We start from the raw sequence: 24,611 nt of genomic DNA, 5'->3' as shown, positions 1-24,611 counted from the left end.
ATGTGGACTCAGAATGAAACAGAGATCAGGGAAAGACACTGACCAACTGTAGAGTATTCAGAGTCCTCTTGACAACTTATTTTCCTGTTGATTAGCTAATTAAGTAAATGTGCTAGATGTAGCCCAGGAGGCAGATGCACTCATTGCAAGTCAGACAGACTTCATTTCCTTGCATGTATTCAGACTTCTAATGTGTTGGCAATGCCGTGAGCAGTGCTTGAGGAGGCTGCTGCATGCCTTACAGGTTTGAGGGCTTTGGCTTAGGACCTCAGACTCAGGTTGTGAAGGCCCTGTGACTGCTGGTGCCAGCGCCACGGCTGTCCTTAGAACCTGTGTGCTGGGGTGCAGGCAGTGCTTTCCTGAACTGACCTTCAGCGCGGGCTTTCAGCAGTGATTTGTCACCTTCCTATCTGGGATTCTTTTGGTTTTGTGAGGCCTGCCTGCAGCCTCCTGCTGCTGCAGTTCATTGCTTTACTGTATGCCAGGATTCCCTTTCTTAGGACACCGCTCCCCTCGTGATGGGAGCTGCCTTGCGCTATGCCAGTGCTCCCTGTGCGGCACGCAGCCATGGATGAGCTGCTGCACAGCATGCTGTGAGGGCTCAGCAAGTGGAGTCTGAGTTCTCTGAGAACCTGGATCCAGCTGGGGCATCTCACTGTGCTCATTGGGTCTGAATGCATCCTGCTTTCACGTGTTAAAAACAGCGTGTGCTGTTTTAATAGAAGTAGAAAAATGATAAGCTGCCACTGACGGGTTGAACAGGGGATGCTTTGTCACCTGTTCACCACTGGGCTCAGGCTGCAAGCGCCCTGCATCCAGGCTGCATCGTGCGCTGCTTTGCTTGGTAGCAGTGTTGAGAAACATTGCATTAACTGGTGAGCACTGAACCCTCAGTGTAGTCATAACTCACAGCAAGTGAAGATCAGACGTAAAGCAGAGGTAATTACAGCAGGGAGATGCTGCCGAATGCGCCTCATTAGATAAGAAGCATCCCCTACTTGTGCTCAGAAGGAGCCGTGTGCCTGTCGGAGCAGGCATTACCTGATGGGAGCTAAATATACCTTTACCTGTGGTGACACAGCTTTCCTCCAGTGCTGAGATTGGCAGTCAGTGGCCATGACCTGATAGGGCAACGCTGACTCACGGAGAGGAAGAGGAGGAAGTGAGCAGGCACCTTTGCGTGGCTGGGAGGTCTGTCCCAAGCTGCTTCTGGTGCCATTGCAGGGAAATGCAGGGCAACAACTTCATTTCCACCCACTGCCTCTGAGTGAGGCAATAAGTGAGCGCTATCTGTGTGGATGGACTCGGTATTAAGGATTCTCTGATTCACCTCGTGCCTTTGCTGCTGTGTGGCAGCAAGGGGAGTCGCAGAACAGCACCTCGGTGGCAGTTCAGTTGTTCATTGCAGAAAATCTGGAATGACTGGCAGAGCTGGGGGAGCAGCAGCATCAGCTCACTGCTTTGCTGCCGTGCACTTGTAGGTGGTTGAGTCGCCTTGTCCCAGGCCTGCAGCCTTCAGCCTTGCTGAGCCCTCTGCTGCAGTACTGCTTATCCCTGGGCAGCGCAAGGTGAGCTGCCATTTTCAGCCAAGCCTGCAGACAGCAGACAGATCTTGCCATCTGAACTGCAGTGCTGCTAACTACAGAAGCCTGGACTTGTGCCTTTGTACAAGGTCGTGTTTTCTCTTACGTAGGGCATGCTTCACAAAGGCAGAACTTCAGTTGTGCATAGTTACAGTGCAGAGATCCTCTAAACAGGGCAGTTTTCACTTTATTGCTGAAGTTTTGTGTAAACCTAAAAATTCATAAGTTATTTTTTTCTCAATGTCTTTGATGTTGAGTTCATATTTCTTTTCCAAGTCTTAGAAGTTTAGGAAGAAGTCTATTAAAGATAGAGATACTGTGTCTTGTATAGGAGCTGCGCGTGGCCAGAGCTTGGAAGGTACAGAGGAAGGGTAACCGAGCCTGCAGCCAGGAGCAGGGCTGAAATGGAGCAGGGCTGAAATGGAGCAGGGCTGAAATGGAGCAGGGCTGAAATGGAGCAGGGCTGAAATGGAGCAGGGCTGAAATGGAGCAGGGCTGAAATGGAGCAGGGCTGAAATGGAGCAGGGCTGTTGCTGTTCCCTGCATATTGCTGCTTGAAAACCCCTTGCTGAGCTTTGCTGTCAGCAGTTCATCGAACAGAGGTGGGTGAAGGAGGTACCTGGGCAGTTCAGAACTGCCAAATTCCTGTGCCTTGTTTGGTGGGTTAGATTCATTTCTCCATTTATTAGACCTGAGTTATCTGTAGTAAGGGCTGGGTGTCGAGGGTTCTTCTACAGGGTTAGGGAACAGAACAGACAACTTCCCTCTGTTCCAGGTGCCGGTCCTGGAGCGATGCGGATGATTTCTGCAGTCCGTGCCTCCTGAAGGTGTTCAGTCCAGATCAATCCTTTGCCAAAGCATCTCAAACTCCACCTGCCTGTGCTCACTGCACCTTTTTTGTCACTGCTTTGTTCCTGTGAGACAGAGGCCTCCACAAGGCTGCTGTCAATGTTTATTCAGGCTGCTTTCTCAGTGGTGGCTGCTGGAGGTGCACACTGCGACGCTTCATGGTGGGAGTGAATTCCAAGCCGTGTTCTTGAAGGCTGCCAAGACCTCAGGCATCTCCCTGTCATTTCTGTCAGAGCTCTATGGCTGCAGCTCTCACACACTGCAGACTTGTGCCATCGCCACTTGCAGGGGCTGCTTTTCGTCTGGCAGCACCGAGGGTCTGCGGCTTTTTGGTTATTTCAAAGCGGTTTGCAGAACCTGCTGTGGGCGAGCGCTGCAGGAAGGCAGCGTTTGAAAGATGCTGAAACACTTCTGTAAAGCCATTGTTCCTCCAGCGGCTCTGGAGCTGATTTCATGCGGTTCTGCACTGTCAGAGCTGTGTTGCATACGGAGTTGCTTTCAGTTCTGTCTGTGCCTGCTGTTGTGGGACAGCCTGAACTGCTAACTGCTGCATCCCATCTCCCTGGCACTCCTGTCACCAGGCGGTCTCGCCTCTGCGCTCATGCTGCTCTGATGCTGTTTTTGTGTTAAGTAGATAAGAAAATTAATCCATCCTTGGGGCAGGAAGAAGGACAAAGCTCTCTCTCAGCTTCATGAGCTCTGGTGGCTCAGCACAGGGTCACCTGAGTGCCACGGCGGGCAGGAGGGAAGCTTGGGGTGCCATGGGGCAGCTGCAGCTGAGCTGAGCCTCTACTACTGGTGCTGACTGGGGCAAAATGGTTTCTGTCTTTGATCTTCACAACTTAAATGGAGTGTAGATGTGGCAGGCAGAAGCACGTGCTCGCATCAGTGGAAGTGTCCCAGTCACGTCTCAGTGCATTATAGAACCATTCCTGCTGTTGTCCACAGATACTTTTGGGAAGTGTGAATGTCTTGCAGCCAGCACATATGGCGCCCAGCAGTGGAGGGCTGCCTCATCCTTGGATCATCTCACCATTCAGGCGATGGTTCCTGGCCCTTCTACACAAAGTACTTCTGTTTCTTGTGTTATTCTTTTTGCTTTTTAGTGTTTATCTTCCTGTTTTCAAATTCCGGCTGTTTCTTTACTTGTTCACTGCTGTTACAGATATCAACAGTGTGTTTAAGTTCCAGCTTTGTCTATTGCAGCATATGTGCGCTGCCTTCATTATCTGCAGTGCCTACAACTATTTGGTGTCTGCTGAGTGTGTCTGTGTATTAAATTTGCTTGCTAATGCTGAGAGGGACAGCTTGTCTGCACGTTGATTTAGACCTTGTTTATTTTTGATCGGCTGCATTAAATACTCACGTGTGTCTATTGCAGAATGCTTCTGAAGCTCCCGAGAGCCAACACTGCCATGTTTGGGCCACTGCAGGTGCTGGCAGATCAGGAGCAAGCCTTACAGTTCTGCTTGTTGCCGCTGGCAGCTGATTTTCTTGTCCAGTCCTGCACTCCCTTGCAAAAGATGCTCTGGAAGCTTTGTATCATCTGCCAGGCGCTCAGGGTTGTGGAGATGGATGTGGGAAGCCAGGGCAGTCCAGATTTCTGGAAAAGCCGTTTGAAAGGCCCTCCAAATGCAGTGCGTTCTGAGGGGTCTGATTTGTGTTTATTTGAGGAGTTTATTAAATTCTTTCCATTGCCAGGTTGTTCAATCTTTCTCCTTCAGATGCCTTCTGGCTCACCAGCTGCCTCTAAGCCTCCTTGCCATCAACCAGATTCTGCATCATTCTGCCTGGTTGTGATTCATGTGGTTTCTTGCTACCTTGGCCATTTCATGTCATCGGTGTTATCAGCAATACTATCTGAAATATTTTCCTCTGCTTTAATTCATGCAGCTCTTACACATCCTCCAACGTATCTGAGCAATCTGCAGCCATTGCTCCATGCTTATGCCCTCTTTGTAAGTGATATTTCCAGGGCTCTCCATCTGTGAATGATGGTGGCTTGGAACCCAACCTCATTCTGACTACTCGTCTGTCTGCTCTTAGACTCATTTTTAGTGTTTTTTAGTGACTGATGAGGGCTTAAATGATTGTGCACATCTGCCTTTTGGAACCCGACTAGTAGTTCGTCATCGTTTCTCTGCTGTAAGCTTTAATTAATGTTTATTACCAGATCGGCTTCTCTCCTTGCCTGGGCCTGTGCAGCGTCACTGAGCAGAGGGCAGTGGGTTTATCTGGGGCGCAGCAACGTGCCTGTGCTCTGTGATAGTGGGCTCTGCACGGCTGGCAGGAGGGACGGGCTCCTCAGTGGGTTTTTTATTGCTGTTTCCACTCAACCCATGCAGAAACCACAGCTGAGTTCAGATACTCGGGGGAACGGTTGCGATGGAGCTTTGTTTCACTGCAGTTACCCTTTCCTTTTTAAGAAAGATGTGCTTTGTAGCTCTGAGCATCACGGCAGGTTGTGTTTTTCCATTCAGCCCACTGTGCTGCAGGGGCTGCGTGGCTGAGTCGCTTTCCTCGATGCTGAGGTCCAGACCTGAGCTTGTCACCCATGGCTCCCTTCACAGCCGATGCAAAGGGGGGATTTTAGGGTTAGATTTCTCTGACCTACTTTAGAACTACCCTTAAGATAATGAGCTGGGCCTCACCCTCGCCGGCTCCCCAAGTGCTCCACGGGTGGCTGCTCCTCATCAGCCTCCACACTTACCCAGAAGCTTCCCACCCTTGGCACGTCCTGCCTGGAGCAGGCGGTGCTGTTAGCAAGCAGGTACAGCTGTAATTTGGGTGAGTCAGCAGCTGCTGGAGATGAAGGGAGGCGTGTGAAGCTCAGCTCTGCCTCTGCCGCGCTTCCTACGGCGCTGCTTTGCTTATCCTTGTGCCTACGGTAGTCTGGCCCTGGATTTGGAGTAAGACTCTTCAGCCTTTAATGGCAGCTAATGAGAGGGTATGAGACTTTGGAGACTTCATTAATGAAAGTAAAGCTGAGGGGAGTTGCACAACTGTGAAGGGCTTCCCATACCTGAGCATCCCAGCTGCTCCCCATCTGCCTTTACCTGCTGCTCACGCAGCCCGGCCAGCAGCTCTGTGCAGCTGGGGGACTTCCGTCCTCGCTCGGCTCGGCGCAGCCCACAGACGGGGCTCAGATTTCCTGCCTGCCCCTTCGGCGCGGCCCCTCCGCGTGGTTTCCTGTAGCTGACACGTTCAGCCTGCAGCCTGAAGAGTTAAGAGCTTGTGGTGCTTGTTAGGCTTCCCCGAGCGCGGCAGGCACCGCAGATGTGAAGCCTGCGTGTTGTCAGCCAGCACACGGCAGGGCAGGGGTTTGGAGCACAGCTTCTGGGGGAAAAAGCACCAAGTGTTGAGGTATTGAAACTGCTGCTTCTCCCCTCTTGTAGCAGAAGCTGCTAGCAAAGTTCCCGTTGTTATCCATTGAAAATGCTGCTGTTGGGACTCAAATCAGCCAAGGCAAAACAAGCCAAACAGTCTGCATCCCTGGCACCACAGCAGGAGTCAGTGCAACATCTGCAAGCTGTGTTAATGAAATGTCCGGGATTGCTCAGCAGATCCCTCCATATTCCTAACCAGGATCCCGAGGCTGGGGTAGCTTAACACTGAATGTTTTACTCCAAGACTGACGTGCATCAGTATCTCGGAGCAGCTGGCTTTCTGGAAAATGTAAAACCCTTTCCTAGCCTTGGTGGTGAAATTAAGACTGCTTTGCAGGCTCGTACGTGTGGCTGGTTTGCCCAGGTGAACTGGTTTGGTTTGATCTGTCATACATCCTGCTTACTAAATCTGTTTGTTCCCAGGAATCTATTTTGTTAAAGAGCTGAAAGGCTCAGCATGTTTCCCTCCCCGCCTTTTGCTGTGAATGTGTATTTTAATAGGGCAGAAATCTGCTGTTGAAAGGAGTGCTTTGGCTTCAGTGGAGTTCGCTTATCTGTGACTTAAGGCCAAAAGCTGATTATAGGCTCATATGTGGTACGGAGCCTCTCTGGGCACCGCAGGGTGACACTGCCTTGGATCCATAGGGCTCTGTCCCAGCCTGCTGCTTGGTGACCCCACAGCGCAGTTCCTGGGATGTCAGCATCCTGTTGTGATTTCTGAGTCTCTGGGAGCAGTTCAGGTTTCTCAGTGCCCAGAGCTGCAGGTATCTGTCTGCTCAGAGCCCTGGGCTCCCATCTTTCCTAGAGCTCACCTCAGTTCCCGGTGCTCCCGTTGTCCCAGGGCTCAGGGTGCCGTGGGACCAGGCTGCACTTGGAGCTCTGTGCTCTGGGATGCAGCTGAGGCTGCTGGCACTCAGGATGCCTTCCTCTCTGGCTGAGCTCCTGCTTCTTGCTAGCAGCTCCTGTTCTTGTTTGCCCCTTCTTGCTGTACCATTCAGTTCTATAGCAGCACATCCTTGGAAGCAAATAGGGCTACCAAACCCTTCAAGAAGGTTTCATTTCAACTGGGAGGAATCTGCCTTTTCTTCTGTAAGGTGTGCTGCTTTATCAGAATCCAGGGCAGATGATTCTGAAGTCAGGCAGTGCTGTGCCACCAACCCGCCGAGTACAGCAGAGCACTTTGTGTTATGCAGCACGCAGGATGATGAGATGCCTGTGGGTATTCAGACCTGGACCCCTCACCTTCCCTCCAAGGGCAATCTTGTTATTTTGGGGGTCATTTTAACTTTCCTCTCTGCTCTGATCACCTTAAGATCTTTGCAGTGCTTTTGTCTTCCCCTGTAATAACTTCCACTGTAAAGTACCTGCATTGTATGCATTGTATTTTTCCCACAGGAGACTTTGCACCTGATTCTATTAGCAGAAATGGTGCTTCTAAACACGGCCCTTCTAACCATGGCTCCGACGGAAGGAGCCCTGGGGGCTCATCCCCAACAGGGCTTTGGTGCCTTCTGACATGCAGGAATGTTTCCCCATCCTTGACCTTGGCACGGCCACAGAAGTCGTGTTGCTCAAAGCTTTCTTCTCCCCGCTGGGGACCCTTGAGTTCTGGGTGTGGAACAGAGCAGCTGTTCTGAAGGTGAGGAAGCAGCTCAGTTTTCTCCCTGCTGTATGAGGTGACTGCTGCTGGAGATTCCCTCGGTGTAAAAATGAGAGCACAAAACAGCTGTGCTGTACTTTACGTAAATAGGTTGAGACTCCCGTTTGCCTGGACTTGCTGCCGCTTCTGCTCCCAGCTGCAGGTACAGCGGCGGCACAACAGCAGCGGGCAGCGCGCGGGACGCCCCTGAGCCGGGGCTGCTGCCGTCAGCTCGGAGCGGAGCCCAGGCGGCTCCTCGGGGCGAGGCCAGGGCGCGGTGCCGGCTGAGCTCATCTCCGCCAGGAGAAGGCATCGGGAGGAGCTCAGCCCATCATCTGTGCTGCAGGTGTCTGCTGGCCCTGCCTGCCTGCTGGGTGAGCCCCAGCGCCGGGGGCTGCAGCCGAGCCCCCCCCGCCTCTTCAATGCGCTCTTTAAACTCGGCTTCCATTTCGGTTATTCGCTGAGAAGTGTTCGGCTCGACCTGGGGAAGCTTCTTACTCAAACAGGGAGCAGAAGTTGGGGTAGTTTATGACTTCCTCCTTCCCGTAAACAATTTAATGAATTAAATGCCTGCGTTATGGGAACAACGGAGGGATGGGAACCTGACGTGGTGAAAGTTCAGGCGCTGTTTGCAGACGGTTTTGGCGCCGGGACCATTAAACTGCTCCGGCATCTCCTTCCACCGCGCGTGCGCCCCATCGAGCGCAGCAGAGGAGCTTTCCGCAGTAACACGAGGCTTTCGGTAGCACCGCGTGGGTTTTACTCGAGGGGAGGAAGCTTTGGCCGGCAGTCGGTGTTTCGTTAAGGCCACGAGCGCGGTTCTGCTTAACAAAAGGGGACTTTCGTGCCTGCGGCCGAGCAGAGCCGCAGGAAAGGGCCGCGCTCCGAACATGGCGGCTGGGCCGGACGGGCAGCGGTGGAGAGGGGGTCGGCGTGGGTACCGTGCGCGGAGCCTCGACGGGGCCCAGGAGCGGGCGGGACGCGACCCGCGTGTGCGAGAACGGGGCGGAGCCGCGCGGGGCGGCAGCGGCACCAACGGCAGCGAGGCGGAGCCGCACCGCCGTGCGGGGAGCGCGGACGGGAGGGGGGGGGGCGGGGCCGGCACGCACGTGCGCTACGTGCGGCGCTGCAGCCGCGGCGGGGCCGGGCCTCCATCCGCGTCGCGGGGGGGCGGCGCCGGGCCTCGGGGCGCGTCCCCGTCCGACGTCGCGTTCCGTCGCGGTCGCGGAGCCCCCGGCTCGTCTCGCCGCTGAGTCGGCCTGCGCCGCTCGGGAGGACGGCGGGACCGGTCCGCGCGGCGTTCCGGCTGCGAAGCGGAACCGTTTTACCATGGGAGCGCCGCGCGAGGCCCCAAACGGAACCGTAACGACGCCGTAACGACGCCGTAACGATGCCGCCTGCCTCCGGCGGCGGCCGCCCGGCCTCGGGCACAGACAATGCGGCCGCGCGGCGCGCTCGGGCCCCGCCCCCCGGTGACGCGTCCACGGCGCAGCCAACGGGAGGCGGCGGAGAGGCTCTTTAAAAAAAGAAGCGCCGGCAGCGGCGGCCGTCAGCTGTGCGGATCCCTCCGCGCATGTAAACACAGCGGGCCCAGCGCCCCTCACGGCGCCGCGCGGCCCGACGGCCGGGGACCCCCCTCGACTTTCCCGCTGAGAGCGGCTCCGCGCGGGGGGCGCCGCACCGAGCAGCTGCTCCGGCGGCCGTCCGGGGCGGCGGCACGGGGCCGCGGGCGCTCCCTGAACCGGCGGTGCCGGGGGGAGCGGAGCGGGGCAGGAGGGCCGCGGGGCGCGCACAAAGGCGCGGGGCCAACGCTCGGAGCGCGCGGCTCGGCTCGTTCCGCGCCTAGGAAGGAAGCGGGGCGGAGGGGGCCGGGGCGGCTCAGAGCTCGGCCGGCCCCGGGCCGCGTCGCCCCCCTCCCCACGACGACCCCGGCCCGGCGCCCCCTCACAAAGGCGCGTGACGGGGCGGGGCGGCCGCCGCCCCCTCCCCCCGCCCAGCCCGGGGCGGACTCTTTTTCTCTCGCGTTCTGGCTTCGTGCCCCCCCGCCCCCTCCCTTCCACCCCCCACCTCCCGGCGGACGCGCACGTCCCGTTCGAGGCGCTCGGCGGCCCCGGCGGCTGTCGGAGGATTGTTCCGAGTCGGCGGCGGTGGCGGCGCGGCCCGGGCCGGGCCATGGCCGAGTTCCTGCCCCCGCCCGAGTGCCCGGTGTTCGAGCCCAGCTGGGAGGAGTTCGCCGACCCCTTCGCCTTCATCCACAAGATCCGGCCCATCGCCGAGCAGACCGGCATCTGCAAGGTGCGGCCGCCGCCGGTGAGTGCCCGCATGGCGCCGCCGGGAACGGCCTTTGTGTGGCGGCCCGGCCCGCAGCCGCACCTCCGGCGCCGATCCCGGGCAGGCGGGCCCGGCCGGAGCGCCCCGGCGCCGCGCGGAAGTTCGGCCGCCCCCGGAGCCGGACGGGGCCGTTCCGCCGCCGTTCGCCGCCCCCGTCCGTCCCCCGGCCGCCTCCAAGTCGCTCCGAGTGCCGGAGTTGGCCCGGTTCTGACCCGGCCGCCCCGCGCTCCCCGCCGAGGTCTCTCTGCGCCTCCCCGCGCCACTCGGTCACCAAAAGTTCCGGCGCCGTCCCGGAGCGCAGTTGGGCCGAGTGGCCCCGGAGCGGAGCGGCGCTCGGTGCTGCCCTCCATGTTGGCATTGTGGGGCCGCGGCCCTCCGCTCCGCGCTGCTCCCGGCCCCGCGGCGCCCGGCCCGGCGCTCTCCGTGCGGGGAATCTCCGCGCAAGTTGCGGCGCCCCGCGCTCCTCGGCCGGAGTTCGGCCGCCGGCTCCGCTCGCCAGACCCCGGGCCGACGCGGCCACCATTTTAGAACGCGATCCTCGCTGGGAAGAGCCGTGAGCTTCGTCCTCGTCCTCGTCGCCCGGCCCGGCCGCGCGGTGCGCTCGCAGTCGCGGTTCCGATTTTCTTTTGTTAGCTGACCCCGTTTGCCGAGAGCCGTTCGATCTCAGCCCCGCGGCCGGGAGCGGCGGTTCCGTTACGGGGATAAACGGCCCGAATGGCGAGGAGCGGAAATCTGATTGCCGAGCGTTTGCGGATCTCCTCGTCTCGATGCGGAGCCGGGCCGGCACGGCCACGGCTGCGGAGCCCCGCACCTCCCCCAGCCGGGGCCGAGCTCAGCGCGGCGCTTTGCGGGCCGATGCTCGCGGTTCGGAGCCGATCCTCGCTGCTCCTCGGCTCCGCGCTCCGCCCGCCGGCGGCCGGCCGAATTAAAGTGAAGTTGGTGCTTGAGCTGGTGCGGATCTTTGTGCCGGAGGAGCTGCGCCCTGGGAGGCTCTGCGTGCCCCGAGCCCGGCGGAGGGGATCAGATGGTTTTCATTATCCGGCCAACGCTGAACTTATGTAATCTTTTTGAGGAGAATAATCTTTTTGGAGCGCGCATTGCCAACAGCATTGAGCAGTTGGGAGCGGAGCAGAATTTCTGTGGAGATGGGTTGTTGGTTTTTTTTTTGTGTGTTTTGTTTTAAAAATCTCATCTACGTTTCTCATCTGCTTGCACACAAAAACCAAAGCCTGTCAATAAAAGCTCCTTCTGAGCTTCGTTATCTGTTAGAGAGGCAGAGACGAGCAGCTCTGAAGGAATTGCGACCGACTGCAACTGCGTCCTCAGCACGCTCCATCTCCACTTACAAAGGCCAGCCTCCCCTCTATGATCCGATGGATTCGCTGAGCTGCTGTTCAGGAGCGGGATGAGGACGGCCGGAGCTCCGAGGGCACAGCGCCCCATGGCTGTGCAGGGTTCGGCTCCCACCGCCCGCCTGCCCCGCGGTGGCCCTGTGGCTGCGCCTGCACCAGCCTGGAGCGTAGAGGGAGCCCTTCAGGCCCGGCGCCTGACGTGGTTCCTGGCCTTCCTGGAAACAGGAGCGCGATGAATATTCAGCTGTTGGTTTCTGTAGGATCCGGTGGTTTGCGGGAGGTGAGCTGGGGCTGCGTCGGCCTTTTTGCAGAACTCCCCGGTGGAAGGGGTGGGAATCGCCCTGTGTCCCAGTGGGGCTCTGGCCTCTGCTTGGCCTGTGTGGCTGTGCCATCCGGGATCCGCATTGGGAAAAAATTCAGAATTTAGTCCCTTTTTGCATTGATTTGGGCTTAAACTCTTGTATAATTATCATCTGGTGAAGCCGTGCTGTTCTACCTGACTGCAGCATGGGATGGCTGGCAGGATGGCAGGATGGTCACAGCTCCGAGCTGCAGAGCACAAAGGGAAGAGCTCTGCGTGCTCAAGGCTTGCGGACGCCTCCTTCCTGGGAGCTGGATGCGAGCGGGCAGCCAGAGCACAGGGCAGAAATCAGTGCTGGAGGTCGGGGCAACAGCAGGGCGTTGGGTGGGGGAACCACCAGGGTTGTGACAGGAGGGAGAGCTGCTCAGGGGGGCTGGAATTTCAGTTTCCACTTGAGCTCTCCAGAGAAGCTTCCTTCCTCTTCGTTGCTGATGACTTGGTTCTGCTCTCGTTCAGGTGACTGTGGGATGCTGCAATCCCAGCGTTAACTCTTCCCTTTGGCATCTGATGGGCTGTAAGACGGAAGGGGACGGAGTCCATAGCGGGGTCTGTGCGGTGGGCGAGGGGAGGTGGCTTCAGAGGAAAAGAGCAGGATTTCGATCGGTCACAGAGAGGCGGCGCTGCCCCGTCCCCGCAGCCCCCCGAGGGCAGGGCAGGGCTGTGAGCGCTGCTGGGGCCGGGGGTGTCCCCGTGCTCGGCAGGGAGTGGGACCAGAGGGCCTCTGAGGGCCCCTTCCGACTCGCACCGCTCTGCGGTTCTCTCCTGGACGTGAGCCGCTGGTTCTGTGCAGGACGCGGCAGTGGCTGTGTGTTGGCGCTGCTGTAGGATGTGGAACAGAGCGCTGAGCTCCTTGCTGGCTGCCCTGAGCGCAGCACAGCTGGGCTTTGCCTGCAGTCACCTCGTGGGGTTCGTGTGCCACCACCAAGAAGGTGCAGAGCTGCCTGCAGAGCAGTGGGTGCTGCGCAGCCGTCCATCACGTGCTTGGCTGGGTTTTCTTCTCTGAATTGGTCCTTTGTTAGGGTTTCTTCATTTTGGTGCTAAGTTGGAGTGGTGGTTTGTCCGGCCCTTCAAAGGCTGAAGGGTGATGCTGGAGCACAGCGTGGCTGTTGTTGGACGGAGATGGCTTTTTAATTTCAATTAGTGGAAGTAAACATTCCCTCAGATTTCCAACACAGCTTCAAGAATGAAAGGTGGAAAGTAGAGCGTGTCCTGCTGTTCTGCTCCAGTTCTGCTCCAGAATGGACCCCTCTTTCCATTGGGTTGCGGAGCTGCTTTGCTGTAGTGAAGAAATAACTGACAGCAATTACTTCAGCTCTCCTTGCCGTGGTCACCAGTCTCAAAATATAAAATGCTGTATGACGTCCTGGCAGCATTACAGCTGATGGCTGAACGTAGCAATCGAGAAGGTTTGGGCTGTGCTTTGAATAATGTGAGGATGAAGGAGGGCGGCTGGGGTCCCAACAACCCTCAGGGTGCAGTGATGAGATGAAGGAGGTCTGTGTGAAGCTGCCTGCAGCTCGCAGGAGTTGGCACAGCACTTCTACACGAGCAGCTCTCTTCCAGTGGGTCTCATGGAGCTGGGGGGCTTTGAGTGGGGTGGTTTTAAGTTCTTGGTGGGCTGGTGGGCAGGGCTGGGGTTGGCTCTGCTGTTTGCCCTGGCGCTGTTTGGTTCGGTCGGTCACACTGTCACAATCCCAGGGCTGTAAACGAATTGGGTGTGTGTCAGGATTCTAATTGCAGTCGTTGTGGTTCTGCAAAATTGATAACGTGCTGAAGGAATCGTGCATTGTTTCAGCTTTAATGTATTACAGTAAAGGAGGGGTTTCTGATGGTCTTTCAGAACCTCAAGCCAACAGCGTCTGATCTCCATGGAAGGGTCTGGAAGGACAAAAGAGGTGACCTCATGCAGGTGGCGGGTTTGGGTGAGTCGTGGGGTGACCCCGACTGCCTCACAAGCACTGGATGCGATGAGGCCAGAAGCTCCCAAGTGGGACTCAGCGTGAGGTTTTCCCTTTAGGAACAAAGGGGCTGAGATCTGAGCTGGAGGGAGCGGGGTTGGTGGGGCAGTGGTGGTGAGCTGTGCTGGGCAGTGCTGAGCAGGGCACAGCTGGGGGGATTTCAATGAGATCCAGCAGTGGGTGCTGCATGGAGGCGTGCTGAGCAGTGCTGCGTGCGGAGCAGCGCTGTGAGTGCAGCTGTGAGACCCAAAGCTCTTCTGGGCTGGGAGAGCTGTGTCTGCTGGACACTTGGACATTTAAAACCCCTCCTCCTTGTTGGTAGGCTTCCATTTAACGGAGGTTATTTTATCTTTCTGTATGAAGTGTGGGCAGAACGCGGTGGTTACCTTTGGGAGGGCTTCTGCTCAGAGCCATGGCAGCCCCGTGGTGTTGGAGCTGCAGGTGGAGCAGCACCCATCCCTGTGGGCACCTGGGCAGCCTGAGCCGCTCCAATAGCAGAGCCAGGAAAGGTCAGAGGAGCCCACTTACCTGTGTGCCCATCCTTGGTGCTCAGGGAGGTGGGAAGGAGGAGGTGCTGCTGGTGGTGGCTGTTGGGCACGGCGCAGGCAGTGCAGTATTTCCTGTGCTTGTGAAATGCTGAAAAGTTGGAGTGAGAACGATGGGAGCTCCGTGCTGGGGTCCATCCTTCTGGCACAGAGCTCTGGGTGCTCGATCCGTGCAGCCCAATGAAAATTGGAGATGCAGCAGTTTATTCGAGAGCTCCCAGAGGTGCAGTTGTAGGGAGAGCCTTCAGATTGTTGCTACTTTTCTGTTTGTTTGCTAAACTTGAGGGAGAGAAACAAGATGGATCAGCTCATAAAACATCCCCTGCCCCCAGGCTGCAGCTCCACAGGGCGGCATGGGAGAGCCCCATGTGCAGGGGGCGCATGGCCAGGTGGGACTGGAGGCCCTGCGGTGGGACTGCGGTGCTGCAGCTCTTGGGCCTGGTGCTGGTGGCACAGATGGATGCTGACCTGGGGGTGTGGGGAGAGAACAGCAGTGTTTGGAGCTGAGAGGTCGCCCTTACTGAAAGAATCTCCATTGCTGCTGACAGCGGTGGCAGAGATGGCTTCCAGCTCCCCGCCTCCCAGCCAGCGCAGGGCTGGGTGTGCTGCTCCTGCCCGTGGGTTGGTTGCTCAAGGTCCGATTGCTCCTCCAGCAAGCAGCCCTCCCAGGGCTGGGCACCCGGCTTTGCTGATGCAGAAGCGGCTGCTGCTTCTGGGCAGGATCCAGGCTGGTGCTCTGCAGCTGCTCAGCACAGACCTGGCGGTGCGTTGGTGAAGCTGCTGCCCTCGCTGCTCACAGCAGGGAAGCTCCTGAGCTGCCCTGCGTTTTCCTTCCCATGCTGGTGCTGCTCACCGTTGCCCCATGGCCGCTTCCTGCGCTCGCAGCACAGAGGCTGTGTCTGCCACGTCCTGTGCTGGGGGTCAGACCTGGTTCCCACATTGCTGAGCTGCTGGCCGTGCTGCTCCAGAAGCGTCCTGCTGGCCTGAGATTTCATTGCTCTCCATGTTTGGAATTGGCACAGAAACTCCTGAGTCTGGAGAGGCGCTCTGTGCTGCAGGCTCCTCTTTTGGCAGTGATTCTGTTGGGAAGGGTTTGAGATTTTGTTTTCCGTTGTTAATCTGCGGTCTGTCGCAGAGCCCGGTTTGATCTCCAGTGAGAAACACGGGAGGAAGGGGCTCATCTCCCTGCAGGGCTCCACCACCAGCTCTGCAGTGCACAGCCCTGCTGGCAGCGCCGCCCCAAGCGGGTCACAGAGGGATTAATTCCCCTGCACAGCTTTGTGGGTGAGCCCAGCTCCGCTGGTGGCGCAGGTCGGTTCTGCTGAGGTTCTGTGATCCAGGTGCCCTTTGAGTGTCTTTGTGGCATGAGAACACGCACCTCAGTCCGACCTCAATCCTCTGCCAGCAGCCGCGTCGCACCTTCACACGGATGGGGAACAAAGAAATGTAGGTCATGTGTGCGGGGTGGGCATCCCAGCAAGCTGCTGTGTGAACCGAGTGCATTTCTGTGGCAGAATTGCTGAGATCCTCCTTTGGATCTTACTACGCCGCTGTCTAGCAAAATAATGGAAGTGACGTGTCTCCTTTTTTTTGCCTACACGGGAAGGGTTGCGTCTGAAATGGTGCTTGCAGTTTTCAAAAGATGCTGAAGACGTTGGAGAGGCTTCAGGACAAAATCTGGAGGAAGATCTTGCAGCACTTGGAAGCTGCTCGTGTGCAGGGGAGCAAAAGGCGCGAGCTGTGCGCAGAGAAACGCTGTGAGCATCGCTCCCAGGAGGCGCTCAGGGATGTGAGTGTGGCTGGGCGGCCACGGGGTCCTTCAGGCAGCCTCAGGCTCCACGGATCTTAATGTGTTAATTTTTATTTTGCATCTTGTTCAGGAATTGAGGCGGTTCCCATAGGCCAGAAACATGAGCTGCCGGGTGTTGTTCTCGTGGGTTTTACTGACTTACGGCTCAGGTTGAGGCGCCTGGGGCTGGGGATCGGAGCGCTGAGCCCAGGGCTGCCTGCTGGATGCTGGATGCTGCAGGTGATGCGTGGGTAACCGACCTGTGGGGCAGGAGCTGGCTCTGCGTAAGTGGGCTCTGTGGGTGAGTTCTGGGAGCCCCAGGAGGGCAATGTGGGTTGCAGCGGATCTCTGGCCCTGCGCCCTGCAGTGTGAGGGCAGCACGGCTCTGTGGGCTGAGCAGCTCATGTCTGAAGGGTCTGCTGGTGAGCCTGGAAGCTCACACAGTTTTAATTCCAGCCTTGCTTAGCCTTCATGTACCAAAAATGCCCTGTCGGATCGCAAGACTTGTCCACGCTGCCTTGGGGTTTGGGCTGCTGTTGTGTGTTGAACAGAATAAAAGGCTGGGAGTCCTTTGCCCTGTGACTGCACAGCCCTGCTGAGGGCTCTGCTGCTGGGCACAGCTGCTGCCATGGTGGGCCGTTGCTTCCCGTGTTGCTGATGGCAGCTTTGGCACGGGGTCTCATTTCCCTGCTGAGGTGAGGAATGCAGCCTGCGACTCCGGCTGTTTCTGCTGCGGGAACGCGTGGCACTGCAGGTCCTTCCCGGTGCAGAGCTCTCCTGTCTCAGAAGTGCTTGCATGTTATCTTCGTTCTGTAATTAGTGATAATCAGATTGCTTTATAAGTAATAAATTACCGTCAAGTTCAGATCAAATCTCGTGTAGTTCAGTGCAGCCAAACCGCCGCACGTGATGGGTGTCAGAGATCTGAGAGATAAAATTCCTTTGTAGTCGTATTTACAAATAACTGCAGTGGTTTGCAGGTATTTTGTTTCGGTGCTGATCCTCAGCTCTAATTGCTCGTGCGCTGGTTGCTCCGGAGCGTTTGCAGACGAGGAATCAGGAGCTGGAAGCTCTCCTGCTCCGCGCTGCGCAGCCCCGCTCCCCTCCCGCCCTGTTGATGAGGCACTTCTGTTTTCCCAGGACTGGCAGCCTCCATTTGCGTGTGATGTTGATAAACTTCACTTCACGCCGAGGATCCAGCGGCTCAATGAGTTGGAGGTAAGCTGCAGAGCCAGGCGTTGCCCCCTCTCTGTTTTGTCCCGTCTTTAATGGTGTTTCCCAGCTGATTGCTCGTGAGCTCGGTGCGACTTCAGCCAACAGCATTTGGTGCCTCTGCACGTCGACCTTAACACACAGAAATCCTCGTGTTCCAGCAATTGCATGAAGGCCTACCAGCCATAAAAAGTAAAATCGGTGCTTGTTAAAAGCACACAGTTCCACTTTTAAGTGGCCGAGCTCAAATTCTCAAGCGCTGTACATTTTCTGCCCTCATTTTGTGCATCTGCAGCATCTTTTATAAGTAGAAGAGACAAAGCTTGCAGAGAGGGCTCTAAAAACAAGGAGCCGTTTGAAGGAACAATTAGAAAACGCGGTTGGTGCAAAATGTGTTTGTGAGCAACTTCCTTTCACTGCTGGCGTCGACTCAGGCTGCAGGAAGCGGCGCTGGGAGCACAGGCAGGGGAGCTGTGCCTCCACGTGGCACGGTGTCACTTGTTGCTTTCCAGGCCCAAACCCGCGTGAAGCTGAATTTCCTGGACCAGATTGCGAAGTTCTGGGAGCTGCAGGGCTGCACGCTGAAAATCCCCCACGTGGAGAGGAAGATCTTGGATTTATTTCAGCTTAACAGGGTAAGGCTGCGAGAGGGGAACCGACCTGGAGGGGGTGTTGTGTTGGCAGCTCTCAGGATTGGGCTGTGTGTGAGCGGGAAATGTTACTTCATTTAAAGCTGGCTGACATAATGTGGCGAAATAATAGGAAATGCAATGGTGGGGGTTTCCACCTGAGCACGGGGATGAGATGAGATGTCAGCTCTTCTGCAGATGAACCTGGAAGCAAATTGGTCAGGAAGAAACTTGTGTTTGTAACTGGAGGAAGCTGCTGAGCAACAGCAGGTAGAAAAGGTGTTTGCATTAGGAGCGAGGGAGTGAAAAGTCAGATACTGTGGGGACGGAATCTGCGAGGGGGGATTGATGTCTGTCCTGATAGCGAGGGCTGGGGTTCACCACCCCAGGTGGTTCTGCACTCCTTCACACGTCAGGTGGCTCCTGTTTGCTGCTTTGAGCCCTTTCCACAGCAGCACTGCAGTGAGCAGTGGCTGCCAGTTGCAGATTTTAAATAAGCTTCGAATCATTTAAAAAATGGATGGTTTTGGACTCATAGAATCACGAGTTGTCTCTGTTAAAGCAGTGATTGCGTTGTGTCTGTTTCTTTCACACTCAGTGTGCCTTCAATGCTGATCACCTGGGTGTTGAACTGGAGCCGTTTTGTTCTCTTTCAGCTAGTTGCAGAAGAAGGAGGGTTTGATGTCGTTTGCAAAGAGAGGAAATGGACCAAAATAGCCACAAGGATGGGATTTGCTCCTGGCAAGGCTGTGGGTTCGCACATTCGCGCGCACTACGAGCGAATTCTCTATCCTTACAATTTATTCCAGTCTGGAGCGAGCCTGCTGGTAAGCTGTGCTGTGTCTTAACTCAAATCCTACCTGTGTCAGAGCCAGTCTGTTAATTTTGTGTCAGTGGAATCTTTGCAACACCTGCATCTCGTGCTTTACACCATGAGTTGGTAATGTGCAGTCTGTGATGCAGCAAGCCGTGCAGAGAGCCACAGGAAAGCTTGTAAGCAAGAGCAATGTTTCAGAGCTGCTGCTAGGTGGGATTCTTCAAGGTAACCTCACAGCCACCAACTGCAGTGCAGCCTTCATGTATTTCCTCTCTGTCTTGAGCCCCCCAGTAATGACTGTTCATTCCTCCAGTAATGGTTTTAGTGCTGTTTGTCCAATGCAAAGTAGAGTTACATCCACAGCCCAGCAGGTGGGTGCAGGTCCTCTCTGGTGGCACAGCAGCACTGTGGGTCGTGTCTCCCGTTTGTTTCCCTGTATGTCAGCTCGGTGCTTTGCCAGCAGCTCAGCCTCTGTGCTTTTTGTCTTTGTAGAGGATGCAGCCATTGGATGCTGCAGCTCAGTGCCAGGCGGGGTTTCCTCCCAGTGCTGCCCAGCACAGCTCTTAGGAGAAACCTGCCCAGCTGCCAGCATCCATCTGCCAGCAGCTCCCTGCTCTTCTGTCCAAGTGCTCAGCTCCTTCTCCCTGTGGAAACAAAGCTGAGGAATGGCATCCTTTCTTCTGAAGGCTGTGCCATAACCTAAATCTCATCCTGACCTGTTCAGCCTTTCCAAAAGGGTGCCCTTGGGAAAGGGCCTGCAGTTTGTCGTGCCGTTCCAAGTTCTCATTTGTAAGAGCACTCAGTGTTTTCAGTTGGACCTACAAGAAGTGGAAGCTTAAGGAGCTGCCATTTCGTGCTGCTGCTTTGCCTTCTGGTTGCTGAGGCGGTGGGAAATGTTTTTACTTCAACAGTTGTTGAAAGTGTAGTCTGTAGATGTCTGGGTTTTCCCTTTGCTGAGCAGTGCTCTTTCTTTGCTCAGGCGCTGCACTGAAATGAGGCAAATTTTGCTATTTGTTGCTGTCTTTCTGTGTTTCATCCTTACTTTGTTTAGGAAAAGCTGCTTGCCTTCTAGATACTTGCTTTCAAGGATTGTATGTCCTCAATTGCAGAAGGAGTAGAAGCTGTAGTGGAGGTTCAGGTTTCACAAGAGGATGTAATTGGAGGACCCAGAACTGAGGAGAGTTGCTAATTCCAGCAGCATTCTGCCTGCCTTGGTGTTGATCTCCTCTTCTGTTCACTCCTTTTCATCTCCTTGTCTCTGAAGCACCACTTTTCCCTCTATTTCCTCCCCTTCTCTGTAATGTTTCTCAAAGTCTGATTTCTTTTGTTGTCTGCAGAGAATCCATCCCTGTGCCACCGCAGCATTTCTCTTGCAGTTCCCATCCTCTTTTCTCTGCTGCTGACAGGGTTCTGGTTGGAGCAGGCGCCCAGCGCTGGGATGTGGCTGCAGGTTGGCAGGGCTATTTGTGACAAAAAAGACTCCTCCTTTCCTTAGTGTTTGTTGTTCTCTCCTCCAGAAGCATCCAGTTCTGTCTCCTGCTACTGAGCGTCGAGCGCCTCAGTTTGTGCCTGACTTTCAGGAATCCATCCGGGCCCAGAAGCAGCTTTCCTTCCTTTGTGTCGTCCTCTTCTCTTTTGCTCTGGGTTCCCCCTGCGGCGCCCTCCCCTCCAACAACACACAAGAAATGTAACTGCTGCAGTTCCTGCAGGAGAAGCTCTGTCTGTTGAGCAGGGTGGAGGGCAGTGTGGCTGCACAGCGCCTTGCTGCTGGTCGTGGGGCGCTGCCAGGGCTCCTTGTGCAGCTGGGGGCGTAAAGCAGCGCTGCTGGAGGAGTGTTGGGCTGCAGGGAGAGCTGTGCCAGGGCTGCAGCTCAGGATCAGGAATGGTTTGGCATTTGGAAGTGCAGTTCCAGTTGCTGGGCAAGAAAAAGGGATTTTGAAACTTGTTCCAAACGGTGCAGTTAGAACTGTCACAAATCTTGTTTCTATTAACGCAGCACAGTAAGTAGGGAGGCCTGTTCTGCATTCTGTCACACGAGCCAGGACGTTGCTCAGCACAAAGCTCCCAATAGGAGCGGGGGCAGAAGTGAAGCAATCCTATTTCCAATTGTGTCTCTGCAGTGTCTGCAGAAGCCGGATCTCACCAGCGACACCAAGGACAAGGAGTACAAACCCCACGACATCCCGCAGAGGCAGTCGGTGCCGCCGTCCGAGAGCTGCCCTCCTGCTCGCCGAGCGAAGCGCCTGCGGGCCGAGGTGAGCGGCCTGAGCTGCTCTGTGTGCTGAGCCGGGGCTTAAGGGCAGCTGTGCTGCAGGGGTGCCTGCGAGTTTGGTGTCTCCCCAGCCATTGAAGCACAGAATGGTTCGGGTTGGAAGGGAGCTGGCGGTGCTGCGGCCCCAGCCCTGCGCACAGCAGCTGCTCCCAGCCCGTCTGGTGGTAAATGGTGGTTTATCGTGGTGAAACAGATGCAAATATTTACAGCCGTGTGAATTGTGTGCTACCTGGAAAAGGAAAACAAGGCAAACCAAAAGCAGGGCTGAGGCTGGGAGGCGCTCCGTGGGTGGGCAGCCCTGAGTTGGAGGGGCAGCAAAGGTTTTCCCAAACACAAATGCAAAGCCAGAGTTTTGTATTTAAGGGCGTTATCGACTCGTTCAGTTTTACTCTCTCCATTCCTTTTTTCGCTTCATCAGGCGACCAACATTAAAACTGAGTCTGATTCTCCAGAGGCGAGAACGCATAATCTGAGACGCAGGATGGGATGTGCGCCTCCAAAGTGTGAGAATGGTGAGCACAGGGAGCAGTGAGCGGGCTCCTCTGCCTCGCACAGAGCTGGTTTTCAGGCCAGGCTTTAATTCAGCAGTTGGAATGATCCAATGCTGGCTCACGTGGGCGCTGCTGGTGTTCAGGTGTTGCCTCAGCTGTGTGTTGCTGCTTTACTGCCATCCTGAGGTGGGGCGGCAGAGCAGCCGTGGGCACACTGAGCACTGAGCACAGCCTGCAGCAGGGCTGAAGGAAGCAGAGAGCCCTGTGCAAAATGTAACATCCTGTGGCGATCTTAACAAGTAATAACAAGCAAAATAAGTGATAACCGGTGATGCTAAGTGTTAGATGTTTTATAATGGCTTTTTTTTTTCACCTGTTGCGCCAGAAAAGGAAACGTACAGCACAGTGAAACTTACTGAGAAGAGAGAGCATGCTGGGGAGCAGGAGAAGGACAAATCCAAAGCCCGATCCAAAAAACCCACCAGTGCTGTGAGTATGCCCTGTGTTCCCTGCTGCCCCACGCAGCTCCAGGTGCTCCTGGGCTTCTCTGGGGGATGCAGTGATGTTTCCTGTCACTCGTGTCACAGTAAAACCTGTTGTGTTTTTTTATCACGTGGCTGAAACAAAACAGTGTTTGTGCCTGACGGAGCAAAGATGCTTACAAAGCTCTGGGCTGCTGCAAAGCTGAAAATAACAGGGTAGATAAGCTGCACTGCCTACAGGAGATGTAATTTGCTGGTCTGGAATCATCTGATTCCTGCTGAATTGTTTGAGGAAAAAGTCCACGGAAGAGCCTGCAGCTTCTGTGTGCCTCTGAATGTGGGAGGCAGGCTGTGTAAACTGACAAAGACACGACACTGAGTGCACTTGCTTGAGTTCCATTGCAGAGAGGCAGTAGAAATAAATACACCTTGCTGAGTGGCACAGATGACGCAGTGACCGAGCTGCTCTTTGGCCATCAGTTCCTTCAGCACTCACCTCCCTGCTCTGGCCGTTTTTTGTTACAGGTGGATTTGTATGTGTGTCTCTTATGTGGCAGTGGTAACGATGAGGACCGTCTCCTGCTGTGCGATGGCTGTGATGACAGTTACCATACCTTCTGCTTAATTCCACCCCTTCACGATGTTCCCAAAGGGGACTGGAGGTGCCCCCAGTGTTTGGCTCAGGTAATTCGACTGATGGTGTAGGAGGCTGGAAATTCCTTCTGTTCTGAATGTGGGCTTAGGGATGAAAACACCGTTTGTTGTCACACGGCTGTGAAACAAGGTGAGGGAGGGGGAAAGGAAAGGAAGGCCAGGTGTGCTCCACGCTGCACAGCTGCCACTTGATGCTCTGCACCTCAGGCTGCTGTGCGTTAACACAGCTGAAATTCCAAAGAACGCTTTGGGTTTTATGGTTACCTTCCTTTTGGAGTTCGAATGGGGGTGTCACCATATGCTGCAGTATGGAAGCTTTTGCTTTTTCCTTAGCTGTATTAAAGGAGGAGGAGATTACGGTGCTGACACATGGATTCATTCGTTTACCCATCAGTTCTGTGCTTGGTGGATTAGGGGCAGATGGGCAGGGTGCTCCTCAGTGCCCCTTCTGGCTGTTCCTCTGCCGCTGTGATGTGGGGCACTGGTCCCGTTTGGGTCTGCTTTCCTGCCCCATCACACAGGGCAGTCGCAGCCCCCCCTGTAAAATCACAGTGCGGGTTGTTTTGCAGTAACACCTTGTGGAAATGATGATCTTTGTGATTGCAGGAGTGCAATAAGCCCCAAGAAGCGTTTGGCTTCGAGCAGGCAGCCCGGGACTACACACTGCGCACGTTTGGGGAGATGGCAGATGCCTTCAAGTCCGACTATTTTAACATGCCAGTCCACGTAAGTTCTGTTCTCGTCCTGACGCCGTTACACGGTTTGAATTGTCTGTGCTTCTTTTAAATGTGGAAGTGGGGGGGAAAGGGAGAGAGGAGGGGAGTCCTGGTTTTGTATGGGAAGAATTGGCAGATCAGAGGTTCCTCTTCATGCTGGTGATTCCCGTGATTGGTGGCATCGTGGTTTTCTATTCCACTGGCTGCTGATTTTTTCACTTCTGGGAAAGCATCTGTGAGGAGGGGACTTTGTGCAGCTGCAGGCGTCGCTGGGACCCCAGGTCCGGCTGCGGCCCGCCGTGAGGCCTGCTGTGCGCTGGGCTTTGCTCTGGGTGCTGCCGAGCGCCTGACCTGCTTCCCTCTGTGGTGCCCAGATGGTCCCCACCGAGCTGGTGGAGAAGGAATTCTGGAGACTCGTCAGCACCATTGAGGAGGACGTCACCGTGGAGTACGGGGCTGACATCGCTTCCAAGGAGTTCGGCAGCGGGTTCCCAGTTAGAGATGGGAAATTCAAAGTGAGACCAGAAGAGGAGGTGGGTCCTTAGCAGCTCTCCAGTCGCTCGCTTTGGTTCGAAGCAAAACAGTGGAACTGGTTTGCAGAGCGTTTGCTCTGTGTATCTGGTGTAGAGCTTGAAGAGAATTACATCAGTTTTGCAGAAATGAAATGCCTGGTGATCACACAGGAAGAGCCATAGGTTTACCATAGAAGTTAATAAATAACTTTGAGATAAAAAAACACAAAACAATCTCATTTTAACAAAGCAGGTCAGATAAGGTTACTGAAAAGAATCAGGACAATGGAGGTTCTGTTCCTCCATTGACCCATTCCCAGTGTTTTTCAGTTGGGAAAGATGCTTTTCTTCTACCTGTTCTTGTTTTTTTTCACTTCATCTTTGTTAAACTCTTGTTCCATTTTCAGGAATACCTTGACAGTGGCTGGAATTTAAACAACATGCCTGTGATGGAGCAGTCTGTTCTTGCCCACATCACCGCAGATATATGTGGGATGAAACTGCCCTGGCTGTATGTGGGAATGTGCTTCTCTTCCTTCTGTTGGCACATTGAGGACCACTGGAGCTACTCCATCAACTACCTGCACTGGTGAGTGAGGGGGGGTTGACTGGGTGGAGCAGCCCTGTCCCTTTCATTCACCCTTTTCTGACAGCACTTTCTCAGAGCTCAGCTGAGGACGCCGTGCTGCAGCCTTGGATGCGATGCACTGCTTGCTGTGCTTGAACATTGGTTGTGTTTTGGAAGGGGACATCCACCCCCAGCTTTTAAATCAACCATGAGAGGTGCAGTGAATGCCCTCCGGTGTTTTATTATGCTCAGTGTGAAACTGGAAATCGTGGAGGCTTTTTAAAACCATTTAGCTTCAGCCGATGCCGCAGGGTCCTATGAGCTGCAGTCCCTCAGGCCTTTGTTTCTCCATCACCTCTCCTCTTTGTGTGCACACCCTGCTCTGTGTCCCCCATTGCTTCCACTGTGAGGACTGGGATCCCAGTGGCCCAGTTCTTTTTCTCTCCACGTTTAAAACATGCTCTC

General features: G+C 55.5%; 1 protein-coding gene and 1 long non-coding RNA gene across 3 annotated transcripts in view; one reads left to right on the top strand and one right to left on the bottom strand.

Moving 5' to 3' along the window:
- Window positions 1-4,578: 4,578 nt before the first annotated feature.
- On the bottom strand, window positions 4,579-8,485 carry LOC128090334 (uncharacterized). Its single transcript, XR_008210909.1, has 2 exons — window positions 5,489-8,485; window positions 4,579-5,330 (listed from the first exon to the last, which is right to left on the bottom strand). It is a non-coding gene; the product is annotated as an uncharacterized LOC128090334 (long non-coding RNA).
- Window positions 8,486-9,509: 1,024 nt separating this feature from the next.
- Window positions 9,510-24,611, top strand: part of KDM5B (lysine demethylase 5B) — a 28,380-nt gene continuing 13,278 nt past the window's right edge. Inside the window, exons 1-11 of one of the 2 annotated variants that reach the window (XM_052702526.1) lie at window positions 9,510-9,767; window positions 16,934-17,011; window positions 17,518-17,640; window positions 18,291-18,461; window positions 20,572-20,706; window positions 21,142-21,235; window positions 21,600-21,703; window positions 22,222-22,380; window positions 22,957-23,076; window positions 23,441-23,599; window positions 23,986-24,167. In XM_052702526.1, coding sequence (XP_052558486.1) covers window positions 9,630-9,767; window positions 16,934-17,011; window positions 17,518-17,640; window positions 18,291-18,461; window positions 20,572-20,706; window positions 21,142-21,235; window positions 21,600-21,703; window positions 22,222-22,380; window positions 22,957-23,076; window positions 23,441-23,599; window positions 23,986-24,167 — 1,463 coding nt within the window. In that variant the 5' untranslated portion in view covers window positions 9,510-9,629. Of the gene's footprint in view, window positions 9,768-10,169; window positions 11,421-16,933; window positions 17,012-17,517; window positions 17,641-18,290; window positions 18,462-20,571; window positions 20,707-21,141; window positions 21,236-21,599; window positions 21,704-22,221; window positions 22,381-22,956; window positions 23,077-23,440; window positions 23,600-23,985; window positions 24,168-24,611 lie in introns of those variants that run through there. The other variant, XM_052702527.1, reaches the window with a different exon arrangement.

Source organism: Tympanuchus pallidicinctus, unplaced genomic scaffold (assembly GCF_026119805.1).
Source record: "Tympanuchus pallidicinctus isolate F22 unplaced genomic scaffold, pur_lepc_1.0 scaffold45, whole genome shotgun sequence".
NCBI lineage: Eukaryota > Metazoa > Chordata > Aves > Galliformes > Phasianidae > Tympanuchus > Tympanuchus pallidicinctus.
Note: the sequence above shows the minus strand (reverse complement) of the source record. Positions and strands in the feature narration are given on the sequence as shown.